The sequence below is a fragment of the Peromyscus eremicus genome, chromosome 9 (assembly GCF_949786415.1).
Source record: "Peromyscus eremicus chromosome 9, PerEre_H2_v1, whole genome shotgun sequence".
NCBI classification, from domain to species: Eukaryota; Metazoa; Chordata; class Mammalia; order Rodentia; family Cricetidae; genus Peromyscus; species Peromyscus eremicus.
Genome location: NC_081425.1, coordinates 6,840,284 through 6,860,779, shown reverse-complemented (window position 1 = coordinate 6,860,779; position 20,496 = coordinate 6,840,284). Strand labels below are relative to the sequence as shown.

The 20,496-nt window shown below is 41.8% G+C and overlaps 1 protein-coding gene across 1 annotated transcript in view; it reads right to left on the bottom strand.

Annotated features, from left to right (window-relative positions):
* Positions 1–909: 909 nt before the first annotated feature.
* Positions 910–20,496, bottom strand: part of Dct (dopachrome tautomerase) — a 34,814-nt gene continuing 15,227 nt past the window's right edge. Inside the window, exons 5-7 of the mRNA XM_059274284.1 lie at positions 18,834–18,969; positions 4,901–5,102; positions 910–1,325 (exon numbers count right to left, since the gene is read on the bottom strand). Of these exons, the coding sequence (XP_059130267.1) occupies positions 1,153–1,325; positions 4,901–5,102; positions 18,834–18,969 (511 nt within the window). The 3' untranslated portion in view covers positions 910–1,152. The remainder of the gene's footprint in view (positions 1,326–4,900; positions 5,103–18,833; positions 18,970–20,496) is intronic.

The following is a 20,496-nucleotide window of genomic DNA, read 5'->3' as shown; positions in this document are numbered from 1 at the left end:
CAGAGTCCATCCACCTGGCCAGTATTTAATTAAACTTGCTTCAAATTTGACTTTAACTGTAGTAGTGGTCTTATTCTCAACTGGTGAGATTAACAGAACATGGTCTGAATGTGTTCCACACCTCCCCAGGCTGGATGTATTGTGAGTGTGCTCCACTCACTCCCTTCCTCCCCCAGAGGCTCTGCATAGTCTGAATGTGCTCCCCACAGTCTCCACTCCAACTTCATGGATTAAAATCTAACCCCCATTATGAAGAATTAAGAAGGCAAAACTTAAACTATTGTTTTAGAAGTGGGAAAGTAATTAGGATTCAATAAGGCCATCAGAATGAGGCCCCTGACTGAATGCTAGTGGGTTCTATAAAAGGGGGGACAGAGACCAGACAGATAGGACACATACACTTATTTCTTGCCATGTGATCCATGCGATGCTCTATACCACCTTAGGATTTTTTTAACAACAAAATCACCAAATTCAGCACCTTGTCCCTATTACCTATAAAACAGTGATAAAAAAATCTTTTCTTTATAAAGTTAGCTCACTTCGTGTGTTTCAATATAATAGTGAGGTGCCTGTTTCAATATAATAGTGAGGTGTCGACAAACACACTCCCACAAACACTATTATTTGCAAAGATGTTTTGACTGGTCCATCTTGATTTCAAAGTACACTTATCTGCAAGTGTAAAGGAATCCCTCAGAGTTTGTGCTGTTGCTGTTGTTGTTGTTGGTGGTGGTGGTGGTGGTGGTGGTGGTGATGGTGGTGATGGTGGTGGTGGTGGTGATGGTGGTGGTGGTGATGGTGGTGGTGGTGGTGGTGGTGGTGGTGTCAGAACAGGAAGAGGCTTAATGAATATAAAGACTTTTAATCAAGGTCACAGATAACTCGCCCCATCACACTTTGGTGATGGTGATAGGCCCAAGCATCTTCTCCTGTGTATAATAAGCAAAGCAGCAACTACACCCAAACATCTCTGTGGGGGAGGGGGTCATCATCACTACTGAAGAGCACATGTGGGGGTCATCATCACTCCCAAAGAGCACATGCTGGAGACTTTCACCTAAAGCCACATCAATGAGGCTACATTTAGTTACTGCCTGGGTCAGGATTATGGCTTGGCCGGCCTTTTCCCTAGGACAAGACAAGAGCACCCTAGGCCTCCTCCGTGTATCTCTTGCTGCTTAGATGTGTCTCCATTAAGGGTGCATATCCTTTGCGGAGCCTTCTATATTGAAGGAGAGCCAGCAGCCCCAAGAGACCGATGAAAGCTCCCAGTGTTCCTGTGACCACTGAGAGGGTTGTGGTCCAAATTGGAGCATTTTCCACTGAAATGAAAACAGACAAGAAGATTCTTTGATTACAGTTCCATCAGCCAAACATTCCTAGTGAAGAAAAGAATGTTTGCCTTTCATATGGACGTTTCTTTGCAAAGCAAAACTACCCTTGCTAGAATTTTATTTTCTCTTTTCTTGCTGTTTATCATATCCACGTTGTTTTTGAAGGAAGATGGGAATGTTGTCCCATTATTTAAATAAGACTTGTAACATTCTGTAAATCTGTTCGATTACTGTTTGTATGCAGAACAACACCTCTAAGGAAATACAGAACTGCTTTTGTAACTTAGAAACTCATTGAAGACATAAGAACTAAGATGGTCTTTGGGGAACTGTTAAATGAACAACCCTCAGTAGGAAATTCTGCTATTGTCTACCCCTGTAATGGATGATAAACCCATGTAAGAGGTCAGATGGGCTTTGCTGACAGGGACACTCACCAGCAGAAGCAGAGCTCTCTACAGCCACTTAAATAGTTGTTAATAAAATCTGAGCCTCTCACATGGTAGATCTAATCTTCTACTCACACACTGTAGCACTCTTCCATGAAGTTAATGCATTTTTAAGATATATTTATGGCTATGTGCTATTTCTTTACAACTTATCAGCCACTGTAGAAGTTCATCCCCTCCAAGCCATCTTCTCTTCCCATGCCTGACCCTCATCTGAAGGACAGATTGCATTTCTCATCCTTCTCCAGTCCCACCAAGGGCCCTGGCCCATCTTGACTGAGTCCCTCCAAAAGGAATTTCATTGTCCTTTCCTGGGAGGATCCAGCAGCACTTGTTACTAGTTATACTTCTTTTCCACTTAATAATATGATATTTTTATTAATTATTCTAGAATTTCATGCACTGTGTTTTGGTATTTACCTTCCATCTTCTCTCCTAATTCTTTTGAGATCCATCCTCTATGTTCCCACCTCCAACTTCATGTCTTTTTTTTTTTTGATAACCCAATGAGTTCAATTTGTGCTCTTCATTCTTTTGGGCACGGGGTCATCTACCGAAGTATGCTGGATCTATCAATGTTCACACTCTTAAAGAAAACTGACTCTCCTCTTTCTCCCGCGGAAGCTATCAGCTGTGGACAGTGCCTCAGTCATGGGTGGGGGATCATGAGGTTACCTGCCTGAATGGTAAACTGTAGACGGCCTTGATCTTGTTTGGGTGATTGTGTATGAGCTGGTTACAGCTTCTTAAAACAGGAAGTTTTGCCAGGCATGTTGGCACACACCTTTAATCCTAGCACTTGGGAGACAGAGGCAGGCGGATCTCTGTGAGTTTGAAGCCAACTTGGTCTACAAAGTATTGTAGCAATTTCCAGGACAGCCAGAACCACATGAGGAGATCTTGTCTCAAAAACAAACCAACAAACCACAAATTTTTATACTGCTATATCTTTAATGAGACACCAAAAATGACTGCCTCTTACTGGCCAAATCCTGTTTGCTCTTTAAAATTATTTTTAAATTGTGGTAGCATACATATAATATAGATTTTTAGCATCACAACTTTTTTAAAATGTAGTTTGGTGGTATTAAAGTATCTTCACATTTGTATATGACTGTCATCACCATTGTCTATAAAACACCTTTTGTTTTAGAAAACTGAGATGTTATAATTAACATATGGTGATTCTTTTTCTTCTATAATGCCCAATGACTCTCTGCCTAGGCCCTTCCAATACAGCAAGGTGTGGAAGCAGAAGGACTTTCATTCCACTCTCTGAAGTTAAGATTATTTCAACTCATAAAAGAAACAGACCAACAACAGGCATGTTAACAAGAGAAAAGGCATCCAAACTTGTGAATGTATAAGTGCAAGGGAGTTCCACAAAGTGTCAAATTCTAAGGACCATCTGGTTGGAATTGGAGAGTGATTGCAGGGAAAGACTATGTGGTTTTTCAGGGGAAATTAATGGTATTCTGGGGACAAGCTCCCTGGCCTTGTCCATCAAACCGAGTCTGTTCTGTTGATCCCCTAGAGCATCTGGCTTTTAGGTGAATGGAGACTTCAGAGAAAGCTCCTCCCTGCACTCTGGAAAGAAAGGGCAAAAAGATGGCAGGGAGGGCATAGGAGGCATCAGACACATCTTGGATCATCTTTAGTTGACAGCACTCAGCCTTCCAACATGCCGCATTCTGAGAAAGCATCTGAGCCAAACCAAGTTTTCCTCTTCCAGCCTCCGATTAAGCCACCTGTGCCCTGTCCTGTCCATCCTTCTCCATCTTCAGTCTAAAACACCTGCTCAGCTCCATCTTCAGTCTAAAACACCTGCTCAGCTACTTGGCATCTACCAGTCCTCTCAAGTCCAGTTTTACACTCATCTCGTACACAAAATCTTTCCCAAGTCCCTCACTGTTTTCTGTCTTTGGTTAGAAGAGGATTGGAATATCTCTCCCCCACAACATGCCCATGGGTACAGGGTCATTTTGAGACAGAAGCATTTGACAGTCAGCAGATGTCACTTCCTAGATTTCCTTAACTGACTAAATGAAAAAATTCAAAAGAAACAAGAACTGCCAGAGATTCCCCCAGGAGAAATTGTCAGCTGTGAAAGCATGTGCAAACGTATAAAACCGCCTTCTCTCCCGTTACTTCCCCAGGACTTCCTTCCCACAGTTTGCCACTTCTCAGAGGCCAAGATCTGTGTCCTTTGTCCTGTCACATCTCCATGATTCCTCACTCTTGGTTTAAAGTGGCAGCTAAGCTCCCAGGCCATTGGCTTCTTTGAGTCTTCCCTCTGTTCTAGAAAGATATCCTTCCCTACTTTCAATCAGCTGAAATCAGTTTTTCAAGTATCTACAGTTTAAAAGCAAGACTGAGAAAGCATGGATGTGAAAACATGCCATAACCTCCATGCATCCCAGTATGTTATGAGAAGGCTCAGTCCCAGGTAGACCTGTCCCCACAGCATTGGTACAGTCAAAGCTGATTCAAAGTACCTGGTGCAGTTACAAAGTAATTTCACTCTAGGAATCAAATAAACAACAGTTGACCTTCAAAACCATGGTAGTGGATCTTGGAAGGCTTTGCACTAATACCTTTTTAAATGCAGTATTCGGTTGCTTTCCACAACAGCCGAGTTTTTCCTGTTTTCTGGTCTTTGAATCTTGCAACAATCTCAAGTTTGTCTCAATAATTGCAACTCTGCCTACAGATGAGAGCCCGAGTCCCTCCCTGACCACAGGTGTGTGAAAGTCACCTTGACTTTATCAGTTACACATTTCAACAGCCACAGAGCAGTTTTATGGATCTGATTAGTTCAGATAAAACTGTCAAATCAGGCAAAAGAGAGTAAGACAGCATCTCTGTAGAACAGGGTCTCTTAACAACTTGCAGTTTTCCCAGATGATCTGTAGCTAGTCCCTTTCTGATGTTTAATTGGTAGCTTAATGACTTATCTTATTAAATGCGAGGTATTCTCAAAAATAGCCAATAAACTTAACGCAGCCTGAATGCTTCAATTAACAGTCTTGCTTGACATTAAAAAAGAAAGAGAGAAAGAAAGAAAGCTCCCTTAGGAGTTGAGTGAGTCACCCACTTAGAAGTTGCATTCCTTACCTGCCAGATCAATGGCATAATTGTAGCCAAGTTGGTCTGCGGTTAAGAAGAGTTCCTCATTAGTCACTGGTGGGAAGAAGGGAACCATGTTATACATCCGATTGTGACCAATGGGTGCCAGCTCCTGAGGCCAGGCATCTGTGGGAGGGTTGTTTCTTTTCAGCCACTCATCAAAGATGGCGTCTGTGAAGGAGTGGAGGACCTGCAAAACAGTTGAACATGGTGCTGATCAGCTGACCCAACACGAGCCCTCTCCACAGTGGAATGCAGAGCTTAACACGGGAGTGTCTGTACCCAGCCTAGCCCTGCTGACACACGTACTGACGTTTTCACTTCACAATGACATGCGGACACATCTCCTCAAAGGAGACTGTAAATCCTCTGATCGAGTGAAGAAATGAGAGTTCACGTGCAGATTTCACACTGGTTTGGAAACATCTGAGCTCTTCAGTATATTGTGCTAATTATTACTTTCAGGAGAAAGATAAATATGATAAACACCTGCTCTACTCAGTATTCAGATGTTTTAGTTTAGCAGAAAAGAAGAGGTAGTAGCATTTACCATTACTGTAAAATAAATGAGCAATAAAAAATAAATAAAAACATCACAAGTGGATTTTCAGATTTTGCTCACCCTTCTCCTACTCATTTTATAAACCTTTCCCTTGAATTCCTAACACTGCACAGCAATAAAATAAAGCAATAGAGTCTAAACATGCCTGAATACACAGAATGCTCATTTTTTATTTTCTCAAAGAAGCTGTAAAATCCTTTTCAAACACTGCAACTGTTATACATTTCAAAACATCACCAGTGCAATCCCCATATGTACAGCCCTGATTTTTTTTAACAGGGTGTAAAATCAAGAGTTCAGCTGAGACTTCACATCTAGCAGTGAGACTTGGTCTTTCATCCCTAGACTGCAAGTTCAGGGTGACCAAGGATAGCATCTGCTTTTCCTCCTACGTCCCGGAGATGGCTGACTCAGAGTCACCATACCCACGCTCTACCTCTCTGGAGAGGCAGTTGTTTTGTGAAGAAGCCCAGCTCAGTCACACAGGGACATTACACAGAAAAGCCAAAGGGAACAAAGGCTAGCCAGACTACAGCTGCTCCAGTGTCTACTGCCATCAGACAGTTGAGATCATGACGCAAACTGGCTCAGTAAAGCCATTCCAGAGTCTCCTTCCAAACTCGTTAGGAATCCTGAGAAATTAAATGGTCATGGAAGCTTCAAGCCTAAGTGCTGGGTCATCCCTAACACAGCAGTAAACAACCGGAGGAAAGGGGAGAGATCTAAACAACCCAGGACAGACTTAGATGTACGCCAACATGCAGAAGGAAAGCTGCTTTTTGAGCCCTAATGTTGGTACTGAGGGGGAGAGGTCAATAAGGTTTAAGCTGAGGAGGACGTGGCTCATGAGTGGTGACCACGGAAAGCACTGAAAACATCAGCAGGGACACCAGTGGGACACCCCACACCACATGTGACAGCGGGGAGCTGGAGAAGGCAACACAGGAACTCGAATAGCTTCTCTAGTGTGGGAACCGTTGGCAAATGGTGATGGTCACTTCAACTAAAGCATCGGCACTGTTACTAGTTTAACCTAAAACAATGACTTATGAGAGAAGAATGAAGGAATTCATATTTTATGAGTATATGCAGGCTACTATTCCCCCGGCATCATAACTTTGTAGATCTAGCTAATAAAAAGATGAGCGTTTAGGAAGGCATATGGTACATAATTAGCACTTAACAAATACACTAATTAATACTGTGAGTGCTTGTTCTCTGTCAAACACTGCCCTAAGAACTTTACATACAATAACATATTGAAACCTCAAGACAGCCTGCTTTAATGGAAGCTACTTTCATTAGATGTTCAGACTACTGTAAGGAAGGACCACAGACTGGGTGCCTTAAACACTACAAACTCCTCGTTCTGGAAGACAGAGCTCCAAAGTAAGACATTGGTAGAATTAGCTCCTTCCAGTGATCCTTGTCACTGCTCAGTTGTGGGTCTCTGCCTTCATCTCCATGTGATGTGTCCTGGTCATGTCTAGACCCCTTCTGTTTGTACAGACATCAGTCACTACTGTTCAAGGTCTCTCTGTAAGCCATGCTGAAATTCTGCTGCCACTGAGGGTAGCTAGTCATGTGGGCTCTGACCACACAGACGGGTTAATGCTGTGGTTGTGGGGTGGTCACTATGGCAGCCATTTCTTCATAAAAAGGATGATTTCTGCCTGTTCTCCCTCCTTTGTCTGAAAGACACTCACATGCCGCCTTTCCGCCATGGCCACCATGCCGTGATCCAGCACAAAGGCCCATGCCTTTCCAACCTTCAGAACCATAGACAAAATAAAATGTCATTGCTTACAATTCACGCAGACTATGGAATTCTGTTATAGCAGTGGGAAGCAGACAAGGCCCTGCATGTTTGGATTATGAGCTTCAGTCTTCTAATATGACCATATCTGCACTAATCACGTCTCAACAAAGTCATTTACTGAGTGCTTAGGGATTAGGATTTCAGTATTCAGTGAGAGGAGGCACAATCTAAACCAGAACAGAAGATATAGAAGCATGAAGAGATTTGTCCAACTTTCAAGTTCATTTAGGGATTAGGATTTCAGTATTCAGTGAGAGGAGGCACAATCTAAACCAGAACAGAAGATATAGAAGCATGAAGAGATTTGTCCAACTTTCAAGTTCATTTCTGTGAGTTAGTTAATCTATACTGTTTTAGCAATTGCCATTAATCACTGCTTAAATATGGATACGGAATAACAAAGTTATTCACCACCATTATTTCAAAAAGGAAGTTTTTGCATCTGTGACCTTAAAATGTCTTTGTACATGACATTTTATTGTTTCTACTAATGTACTTTCCTCCAAAATATAGAATTTGAATTTTGGAGAAAAAAAAAGAGATTTGTCCAAAAGCACAAAGATGGCATACAGTAGAGTAACAGTTTGGACCCAGGAAGCCCAACTCTGAAGCCAGAGTTCATTTTACAATAAAATGTTTATTTTATTTGAAATTCAATGTATGCATCTGTACCTGAGGGTCATGAGTTATGAGCATGTGTGCTGGGATGCCTGCAGAGACCCTGGGGCTGCAGCTACAAGGCAATTGTGGACCACCTGACATGGCTTTAACTCAGGTCTTCAGAAAGAGCAGTACACACTCTCATCACTGAGCCATCTCTACATCCCATCCTCATCCCTTTAAAGATAACGCCAGAGTTCTTAAACCACCTATTTCTTTTTCTGTACAATAAATCACACTGTTTCCATCACTCATCTAACTCTCAGGACCAACCACAATAAGAAATTAGCTTTAAGGTGTATTCTCAAGTTTGACAAAGAGAAGGAAGTATAGAATTTGACTTAGGAGTTCCTCAGCCATTTATGAACTCTTATGACCTCTGAGTCCACGCCAGAGATATCACTGTGATTAGGAAAGAGACAAGAGACCCTCAAGACACAGGAGGATGCACTGTCAGTTCTGTAAGGGGCTGATAACCTGTAGAACCCTCCCAGTGCAAAACATATAATTACAAAGGCAGACAAAACTCTAAAGCAATTTATAATCGGCAGAGATAAAAGAAAGGAGGAAAATAATGAAAGACAATAGGTCTCATAAGGGCCATAAAACATACAATAAAAGCTCTGGTAGGAACTACATACAGAGTGCCCAATTTACAGAATGCAGTAAAAGAGGGAGCAGTGTGTTCTGAAAAGATGCAAAGAATATAATAAATATACTGCGGGTAATAACTTATCCAAGGCTACAAAGAGACAAAGTGTAGCCTATACAACGAATGTTTTTGCTAAAGCTGTGGACATTGTTCCTCACCAAGAAACCTTGTGTTATTCTTGAGACATTAATTTTATCTTTGTTAGACACAAGTTGAAAATTAACTTGGGTATTATTGCTATAATAGCCAAATGTTATTTCAGGGTCAAATATGAGGAGCAAAAGTAAAGTAAATGCACATTACTATGGACCTTTATCCACTACCTAGGGACATAACTGTATTTTGGTATTAAAAATTTAACATTTAAGAAATAGTGTGGCAAGATTTGCACAGCTCTATTCTGCTTTGTTGAAGCAAAATAAGGATAGGTACAAGAAGTCTCATCTCAGAGGCACCGTTGGAGGAAATGTGAGCACATGGCTCAAAGCCTTTTTAATGTAACCCTTGCAGGAGAAAGCAATCCATCAACACACACTCTCACTGGCAAGAAAATACCACACAAGAATGCATGCAAGGATGGATACCGAAGGGCTTGAACTCAGATGGCTGTAAATTCAGATTCTTGCCATGGTAGAGAAATGAGAAGACTTAGTGCACCTGGAGAAAAGAAGCCATGGACAGCTGAGCCCAGCTGCAGAAGGACGCATACTTTATCATGCTGTGGCTTTGCTAAGCCCCTCTCCCCTGGAAGATATCCTTTGTAACCAGAGAGGCTCTTGTGATGGAAATGTGTTACTGTTATAGGGTCTAGACTCTGAACTCAGGGGGGCATTCAGACTGATTGTGAAAAGTCACAAGGAAAACGTGTCCCAGGGGCACAAGGACACACAGGTGCTGTGCTCTAATTAAAATTTAAGGTGAAAGGCATAAATAAACAAAAAGTTGGGCCAACCTTATTCAGTGAAGGAATTCCTAAGGACACTTCCTTTTCAAACCTATTAAGGTTAGGTGTAGTGGCGCAGGCCTTTAATCCCTGCCCTGGGGAGGCAGAGGCAGGTAAATCTCTGAGTTCTGGGCCAGCATGTTCTACGTAGTGAGTTCCAGGCCAGTCAGAGCTACATGACATAGTAAGACCCTGTCTCAAAAATAAAAACCATACTTAATCAAATTTGTTATTTCATGGAGGTTTTTTTTTTTTCATTCTTGCCTTGTTCTACCAAGGATTTGAAGCAATATATAGTAAAGATGCTGTTTGCACATTTCCTTAAATAAGCATTGTAGAATATGCATGACTTAGAGAGCACCCAGTCTCTTCTGGTGTGTCTGAGCTGTGCCACAGGGAACACATTTCAGTGAGGGACAAGGAATAGCTTTGTACAGACGGATGCATGTGTCCTCCCCTAGCTCACGTGCTAAGTGACTGTGATAGTTGGAAGCTGTAGGTCTTTACAAGATGGCAGGCATAAGGGTGGAGTACGTATGAACAGGATTAGTTCCCTTATAAAGGAGACCCCAGGGAACACTTCCTCACTTTCAGCGCATGAAGACACAACAACAAGCAGCCTCCTATGAACCGGGAAGCAGGTCCCCATCACTCTCTGATGCTTCAATCTTGAACTTCCTAGCTTCCGGAGATATGAGAAATACGTGTTGGTTGGTTGAGCATGGTCTCTGGTATTTTTGTTACAGCATCCTAAATGGACTAATGTACAGTTGTAGTAGAAAGAACATTAGAGCATTAAAAGGGTGGGTAGGATGGCTCAGTGGGTACGTTCAGACCCTGTGACCCGCATTGTGGAAGGAGAGATCTGACTCCAGCGAGTTGTCATCTGACTATCATACTCTACAAGACACGTGCTTACGGACACATAAAATAGACAAATAATTCTTTAAGGCATAAAGTGACTGAGGAAGACATCCAATGTCAACCTGTGGCCTCCACATGCATGAATACACACACACACACACACACACAGAGAGAGAGAGAGAGAGAGAGAGAGAGAGAGAGAGAGAGAGAGAGAGAGAGAGAGAGAGTGTTTCTCTGTCCTTTTGAAGAAGTTTCATCAGATAAACTTTCTCTTGCTTAAATGTGTCTAGTGATGAGACTGGAGGGACGGCTCAGTGGTTAAGAGCATGTGTTGCTCATATAGAGGACCTTGGTTCACTACCCTGCATCCACATAGCAGCCCCAAGAGCCTATAACTCCAGCTCCGTGGACTCTGACACCATCTCTTGACCTCCAAGAACACCACATGCACATGGTGCACAGACATACATGCAAGCACTCACATGTTTACATAAAAAGTGAAAGAAAGACATCATCATTAAATGAAATGTACATAATAGTTCTATATGTGAAATCTATGTATGCATATACACCTATGAATTATTGTATATAATATGCATGACACACAAGATAAAATAGCATGTGTATAAAGGAAACTATCGTGAACACTGGAAATTCAGTTGTTAATTCCTTGAGGGGAAAAATGTTCATAATTTTGAAATTTTTGAGCCAACCCAAAGATTAAGTGCAACTGGTTCTGCTATTAATGTATCATCTGTCAAAGGGGTGGCCAGTTGAGCACGTATCCTAGGTAAAGGCTGAAGAGAGAGAAGTGTGGTGGTAGGACAGAGTCTGCCCAGAGCTGCCCCCAGGCCGTTTTTGTTGCAGAATCATCAAAGTCCTAGGAGATGGGAACTGATGCTAGACCATCCTATATTTTTCACATAAATTATGGTTTGCCACTAGAGTCCTACTTTATCTGATCGATAAGGAAGTACACTTAATTCAGTTCTTGGTAGCGACTTAGTTCTCAACAGTATGTGTTTATACTTATAAAGCCTAGTGTTGAAAAGGCATTTAGCATCTGCCAAAGTAACACTCACAGACTGAACCCACGGAGACCTTGGCCAGTGGTGGTCAGCCATCCTCCCTGGTCCTTCAGCTCTTCTAGAACTCACTCAGACATGATGCTCCTTAGGAGGCAGTGACTGAATGTCTGCTACATTAAAGCTGCATATTAAATAAGTCGACACCACATTTATGAAACATAAATACAGTAAAACTAATGGCCCCATCTTTTCAAAAGCCATGAAAAATTATTCAGACATGCCCTTCACCAATTAGCATTCACTCTGCTTAGCATGACCTAACAGCACTAAATTAGCTCAGCTCTAATGAAAGCAATTGTGATGGAACCAAGTTAAGAATTGTCTCAACTGACAAAGGTAAAAATCGTTGGGAGACTAACAGAGGAAATCTGTGAGTGGGAAACTCTGCTCAGGCACTTTGTAGTTGCTGGGCATGCTCCTCAACGTCTCTGAATCTTGTGTTCTCCGCATTGCAAACGAGGAGTGTAGTTTAGCATGGAGAGCTTTGTGAGGTTAAAGTATTATGTTTGTGTTCACACCTCTAGAATAGGAGCTGTCATTGGATAAATACTTAATCATAAAACAGCTTCTTAATAACAGAAAATAAAATGGGGGAAATAAAGGTTTGGAGGGCTGAGCCCAGGACTCCATACCTGGTAAGCACACAGTCCACCAACCTATGCCTGACTCCAAGAAAAAGTCACTGAGCATATAAAGTCCAGGCTGAACCACACTAGATCTGCATCAGCTAAAAACAAACAAATAAAATGAAGATTTAAAAATTACATGAACATGTTGTTAGGTTTTCCACTAAAAAACATCAGCACAAAGAATGTTGCAATTTGCTAGTCACACAGAGAACAGATGACTCTCACTAATTCTGATTCTCTTGGATGTTTGGGATTTAAAAATATTACACCCAAGTCAGGATGAAATGAGCAGACAGATCATACAAAAGCAAATGTAAGCACGACTTTTAAATGCATGGAAAAGATGCTGATTTCACTTAGAAATTCAAATTAAAACTTCTTCACCCATCAAATTAGCAAAGAAGGAAAGGAAAGTCAGCACAAGGACAAGGAACATAATGACCAACGGAGGGACCAGCGATGACGGTGACTCTGCCACACAGGAGTTAGGAGGGCCTGTCCTCCGATGACATTATCAAATGTCAATGCTTTATCTGCACTTCATCCCAAGGATCCTGTCCTGTCTGCTCACCTTCCCTGCTCTATGTTGTTTATCATGATACCATTTGTAAAGCAAAAGACTGGAAACTATTAAATGCCTGCTGTGACTTCAACGTGCTTTGTCCCCATCAAAACTCATGTTGACTTTTAATTCCCAGTGTAAAGGTGTAAGGAGGTCATGGGAACTTTGAGTGAATAAGTCATGAGGGACCTACCTCCTGAGTGGCTAGTACTCTCTTCCTGGTAGTCAGTGAGTGACAGAGCTGCTTAAGAGGACTTGACCTTCAAAGGCGGTACAAGGGTTAGGAGCACAGCACAGTTGGTAGGGTTCATGTCTGCATGTAAACCTGGATTCCATCCCGAACCACATAAACTGTGTCTTGAAATGCAACACTAAATTAGATTAGAAAGTGGTGTAGATATACAACAGAAGACTGTTAAGTTACTTTTTTTTAACATAGGGTCTCATGTAGGCCAAGTTAGCTCTAAAATTACTATGTAGCCAATGATGGCCTAAAGTTCCTGATCCTCCTGCCTCTACCTCCTGGTGTTGAGATTACAGGCATATAGCACCACTCCCAGCTTCTGTTCAATTCTTAAGGATGATTTGTGGTCTTCTGTGACAACGTAGGCGATTTGGAATACATGGTGTGAGGTAGAATAAGCCAGGCACAGAGACCATCTACATGTCCCTAGTTAGATACTTCCAGGAAGAGCATCCTGAGGCTCTAGCATGGATCCTTTCTCAGCAGTCAACTATTTAACTTTACAGTGTACTGGCTTCCCCGTTTTTCATATTTTCTGAACTCTGTCTAAATCTGATACAGAAGAGAGCAGTGCTTATCTTTCCAGTGCCTAACCTCATTTTCCATGATAAATGTGCGGATTTGCTGCAACTCGTAACAATTATTAGAATTTCAGACATTGCTTCAGAATTTTTCCTCCATGTGAATGTTCTGCCATCTCTTCCATCTTATTGTAACCCTACACAACTTTGTCATTCTCTTGCTTGTAGAGATTTCATGAAAATAATTTTAATAAAAATAGTATGCAGCATAGTTCCATAAATTGAGTCATGAATCTGTAATTCCTGAAGCTATAACTCTGTCAACTAAAATAGTTTAACCTAAATCTCAATATGCAAAGTCATTTAAAGCTGAATTGGCTTCCACATAAACCTCTTTGTAAACAGCCTTAAGTAAGCATGTGTTCTGAAACCAGTGACAAAATGCTATTCCCTCCACCGTTAAAGGAAGGTTCTGGCTTTCTGTTTTGTTTTATTTTTCATATGTATACAATAATATATTATTACCCCTTCCCCAAATTTTCAATATGGAAGATATTAAAAGTAATGAAGACCAAGACAATTTAGTGTCTAGTATCCTTGAACTCAATGCAACTTGCAGTGTTTTTCATGAATAAAGTTACCATGTGGGTTCTCAGCCAGGACAGGAAAAGAATATGACAATATGACTAAAGAGATATTCCACAAGCTAAGATGGAAGGATTATGAGTTCAAGGCCAGTATGTGTGATATAGTGAGATCCACTGCAAAACGGAAAATAAGAAAGGTAGAGGAAAGATTAGGGTGTGGGAAGAGTACCCTATAACCTGACTGCAAATGAAGAATGCAATTCCCTTAGTTTAAGGGTCAGCAAAGTAAGAAACTATGAGCTCATAGTGTTAAGTGAAACAAGACAACTTTGGTCCTACTGCCTGTTTCCCCATGTAACATTTTAATGAGGCAGCACACTCAGTAGTTTGCACATTATCTATGGCTGCTTTCATGCTTCATTGAAAAGGCTGGGGATACAGCAAATGCTGAGCATGCACTACAATCTGGGTTTGGTTCCCAAATAAATAAATAAAAGGGAGGGAGGGAGGCAGGCAGAGATAGAGAGAGAGCCATAGAGGAGGTAGAGGGGAGAGAGAGGGAAGTTGAGTCATTGAGTAACTGCAACAGAGTTTCTCAGGTACAGAAACCCCAGAATTCAGCTATCTGGCCATTTATAGAAAAATGTGGCCTGTGCCTGTAGGCTTTAATGAGGTTCGTGGGCTTCCTCACAGTCACAGCAGTACTACAGAAAGCTGATTTACTAGCATTTGCTACTATTTCCTTTAGGAGCAGAGGAAGGTTTGTGATCTCATCCTCAATCCATTAGAGAACTGCATGATTCTACTGAAAATAATTTGAAATACTGACAAAAGAAGTAACATTTTCCTTATGAATAGGGAATAGTGTGTTCAAATGTATGGTAGCAGGTGCACACTTTACCAAAGCCTGTTCTAGAGACATATAGTATCAGTGAAGAACAGAAACAGGAGATAGACACCAGGAATCTGGGCATGAGCCGATGGCTGAAGTGGTAGTCAAGGAAATGATCTGAAACATGGAGTAAGAGACTGCAAGAAATGCCAATGTCTTAGTCAGGGTTTCTATTGTGAAGAGACACCATGACCATAGCAACTCTTATGAAGGAAAACATTTAACTGAAGTGGTAACTTACAGTTTCAGAGACTTAGTTTATTATTATCATGAGGGGACATGACAGCGTGCAGGCAGACATGGTGCTGGAGAGGTAGCTGAGAGTTCTACATCTTGCAGCAACAGGACATGAGCTGAGACACTAGGCAGTATCTAGAGCATATATGAGACCTCAAAGCCCACCTCTACAGTGATACACTTCCTCCAACAAGGCCATACCTACTCCAACAAAGCCACACCTCCTAACAGTGTCCTTTGGGGGCCATTTTCTTTCAAGCCACCACAGCTGGCATGATGCAGATGGTACAAATGGCTGCAGAATTATCACAGATGGGTCCCCATCTGGTCAGAGACAGGGACCAACAATCCACCCTCCTGAGAATGCCATCAGTTATTATTGCTACACAGATCTGACAGGAGAAGCAATTTCTAGAAGGAATAATCAACCCATCACCTTTGATCTCAGGATTTCCTTAAACTCATCTTGGCCACTCTTGAATCCATCCAGGATGCCCAGTAATCTATATATTCCTGGGAGATTGCATCCTTCACACCCTTGGGCAAGCTGAACATCACTGGAAACTGCGCTTTCACTGACATTTTCTCTTTTACATGACAGGTTCAGTAAAGGACAGTGAGTCACCTTTGAAATCCCTGGGACTCTGTGTATCAGTTGCCTCAGTGCATGACTGTCTGCACTAGACTAGAACAAGAGAAGGAACTTCAATTAAGGTTTGGAAGTTCAATCCCAACACATAATTCTCTAATCCTCTCTCACAGACTACCACAAAAATCATTCTTATTCTTAATGATAGCATTCAAATTATCTCTGGAGTGTCTAGAGCATCATCACATTATCCTGAGGTAAATTTACTTTAATAATTAATAAGTACTGTGTTTTTCCCACCACAAGATCAAGACATGTGATAGGAGGCCCCATGTTGTTCAGCGATACTCTCCAGATTGAACAAGTTGGGGCTAAATCAAGTCGCCCTCACTTAGAATCCAGTGTCCTTCTTCTGTCACAGAGCCTCCCGGCAGGCTATGAAGACAAACTTCTATAAACTGATGAAGCTATGAACTGACAAGTTCACTCAAGTTTATGTGTTGAAGATCACCCTCATTGATGTGCCTACATTTAGAGATGTGACCTAAAAGGGGGTAACTTAGGTTTGTTGAAGTCTTAAGGGTGGGGCCCTGATGTGATAGGATTAGTGACCTTCTAAGCAATAGCACGAGAGACCTTATACTCCCCCTGCCTTTCCACCACTCCAGGATTCAGCCCGGAGGCCCAGGAGGAGAGCTGTCATGACTTCAGTGTGACATGTCCCCTGTCGATTTCTGTGTTTGAATGCCTCGTTTACACCTAGTGGCACTGTTTAGGAAGACATGATACAACAGTTAGAGGGTAGAACCTTGCCAGAGGAAGTGGCTCACTGCGGGAGGACTTTGAGGTTTTATAGGCAGGTCTCACTTCCTGTTTTCTCTGCTTCCTGTCTGTTGATGCGGTGTGATTGGAGACCTCTCATCCTTCCGGCCATGCTTTTCCACCTTGATAAGCTGTATCCCCTTACACTGTAAGCCAACATGAACACTTTCTCTCTTCCTGCTGCTTCTCATCAGGTGTATTGGTCACAGAGATAAGAAAACCTTACACAGAAGCCCACAACTGATGCTAAGTGTGTCAGCATCTTGATCTTAGACTGCTGACCCCCTGCTCAGAACAGCTGGCTGCTGTTTAAACTAACAAGTCAGCAGTGCGTTACTAGAAAAACCTGAGCAAGCTAAGATACATTACAAAATTCAACAAATGAATGAAAAATTCTGGAATAATGTAAATCCAAAATACTACCAAAAACTTAAAGCACAAAAGAAGACATTTCCTTTTGTGATGGATACTCAATCATCTACCTAAGACACACAGCTCTGAAAAGAGCCAGCAAATATGTAATGTGAGTTGAGGTCCTCCACCTTGCTGGAGGTCAGCAGTTGAAAACCAATGTTGCTATTCAGTAGATCTTTACAGCCAACTTTAATGAGCTGTGCTTGAGAAAGAAAAAGCAACCTCAATAGCCAGGAGCTGGCCTGGTACTGTAAGCTAGACCTGGATGTGCTCTGCCAGACATAAGCTGTTCCGTGGAACATCAGCATCAGACAGGGCCCTCTGTGACTGTGATGGATCAGGACCAAGCTAATATAACCCTATAGGCATGTCTGAGCACAGACAAAATACCCAGTGTCCTCTTCGCTGTCTATTACAAATGACTGCTGCTGATTTACCAATAAACAGTGTCTAGTCTGTCTTCCCTATGGACAAGTGCTTTGAGTACTCAGTGATAGAATCAGCCTTTCTTCCTGACAGGATTGACCCAGAGTGAAACTCCCATGCTTCGTTCCACAAATCATCTGGCACAGACCCAAAGCTTAACAGTCTTTTCTAATGCCCATTGACCAAGACTTTTCAGCCATCCTTTATTTTTTCCCTGTAAAGTGTTGTAATAACCCAATGTGTTCGTCTGCGGAAGAAGGAAACAGATGCCATATGTTCCAAGCCCTCAGTGGATGCCTGGACCTTAGGAAATAGCAAACCTCATATACGCTGTATATTTCCTCTACATGCATACCAATGATGAAGTTTAACGTATCACCCAGGAATAGTAAGAGATTAACAAATTAATAAAACAAAAGAACAGTAACAACTTACTGTAATAAAATTGATATGACTATAGACTGACTATCTCTCAAAATATCTTATTGTACCTTATTCATCTTTCCTCTTTCTCCAGACCAAGGTTGACCATAGGTTACTAAACCACAGAAAAGGGGTCTGCTTTATAGCTGTGTTCCCAGAGAACCACCTCCAGGTAAAACTCATTGCAATGGGCAGCTGAACACTGTGGCCCCAGCTGGCACAGCCCCATTTGAGTTGTCTCAGGAGTACTCCTTGGGAAACTTATCTTTAAGAACTAGCTTAGCTTGGAATTTTAAAATTGATAACCCCATTGCCAAGTATTGTCACAATTCCTTTGTTTTAAAGTGAGACTGAAATGAGGTTTCTCAAAGAAGTTCAGTGCACGTGGGGTGTAAGAGAGCCGACAGGACCCCGAGAGGACAGTGCCGACTCTCTCTAATGGCTGTCTCTTCTCACAGGAGGATGAAGCCACACAAGTAAGTGACACCAATCTGGGTTTCATGTCACCACCACGGTTGAAAAGAAAGCGTTTGTGGGTCTCACCCAGCCAGCACCCCTTCTCCGCCTTCCTTCTGGCTAACCAAGCCTTTGTTGCCCACAGGCGACAAGCTGAAGGTGGTGTGTGCAGTTAACATTCTTCAACATCACTCATTTGCCAGTGAAAAATAATTGATAGCTGTGCTAATTTATGGCATACATTTTGTGAGATTATTGACGGAACTCTAATAACTTGTAAACTGCCTTCTGGACTGTAAACTCCTGGTTGAGTTTATCTAAATCCAACCATCCCTAAAGGATTGATTCTGAGTAGGGATTCTATATGCTACCTAGCCATGCTTTCCACGTGGATTAAAATCAGTGTATATGTACAGTGTCATATTGTTGACATAAAATGAAATATCATCAAACCTTCACTGCACTGAAAACCCAAAGAATCCGATAGATTACGTAGAAACAGTTTCATATGACCTGAGTCTCTGAACATACCACAAAAACAGGATCATTGGCAGCCGAGTGTGGCAAAGCATTCGTTCCGTTCAGGAAGGAGTGAACCAAATTATGAAGGCTCATGACTTGAGAGTCCAGTGTGCCATCGGCTTTATCAAAACCTTCCAGAGCATTCCTGAGAGAAAGCAGAGTGTCAGGGACTTCCGTGAAGATTGGCAAAGGTCTCTGCGTTATCCAACCATCTTCTAACTTTGGATAAGGATAGGAGAGGCTCTGCTGAGAGCTTTCTCTTCAGCCTTTTGTAATGATCTTCTAGAAGGGGGAGGAACGCAACGGATGCTGCCCCTGCACCTCCTGGGTTACATTGCTCCCTTTGTGCACAGTATAGCTATTTATCTTTATTCTTCTTTTCTGAATTCTTGAAAGACAGGGACTATGTTTCCTTTATATTTTTATTGACAGGGTTTTTTTTTATCCTGCTCAACACATGGGCTGTATTCAATAAAGGAATTTTGAATCAACATAGAATCTTACATTCATATTTTTCAGTGAAAAAGACTGTTGGCTTGGCTGGAAGACACTTATCCTTCTAAGCATACCCCAGCATTTCCCTTATTCTTCTCTCTTTTCCATCTATATTTTCAGTAAATTCTACATGTCTACATCCTGGCACAGTGATATTCAAAAGTAAGATTATCTTGGAACCACTGAAGAAACTTTTCATGATCTTTTCTTAGAGTTTCCCACCCAGTAAGGATAGGTGGGGTCCTAACAATGTATGTTCCTTACCAACTTCTAAAGATGCTAGTAATTATGATCCAAGAATCATATTTTAGGGAAACATTCTCAGCTCAAATCTAGAGAGAATGCAGTCTGGCTTAACAGCATTTTTTGTGATAAGGAAAAATAAATTAATGCTTCTTTTTAAAAACACTCTTAAATGTTACCCTTGACGTATTTTTCTTTGTTTATTTGAGGCAGGGTCTCATGTAGTCTTGGCTGGCCTGAAAGTCACTATGTAGACCAAGTTGGCCTCAAACTCATTGAAATCTGCCTGTCTCTGCCTCCTAAGTGCTGGGATTAAAGGTGTGCACCACCATGGCCAGCCCTTTGCCTACTTTTGACACCAGTTGCAGGGCCATGTCCACTTCTAGCACCAGCTCCAAAGCCCTGCAACATTCAGCAAAATTCCTGAAACTAAGTTTGGTCTACCCTGCCCCTAGCCCCATATAAGTTAGGAAATGTATGTGGGGTGTGGTGGATTGTGGAGAAAGAAATCTGATTTTGGAGAAGGCCACATTCCCTTGCTTGACTGCCTCATGTGTCTCTGTTAGCACCTTATTTGCACACACACTCCTAATTCTTTTGGGGTGAGATAAAACTGACAGTTGGTCTTTAAGTTCAAGTGTTAGGTTATTATCTGTGCACACTTTGAGGTGAGTCTGAAAAACTCCCCTGAGAGTCAGGCCCAGTATCAGGATCTGTGGCTGATAAGCTTCTAATGCCAATAATAAATAGTACAAACACTGTTAAAGTCTGATAGTTAATGAGGTGCCTTGGTTCCTAAGGCAAATCCTATATGTATACAGAAAACAGAAGTTAGGATGGCGTTTAGAAGCTAATGAAACTACAGTACTGGAAAGAGTGTATTTCCACCATCAACCCCTCTTAGCCTATGTTTTTATGCCTTTCTCCAATATTT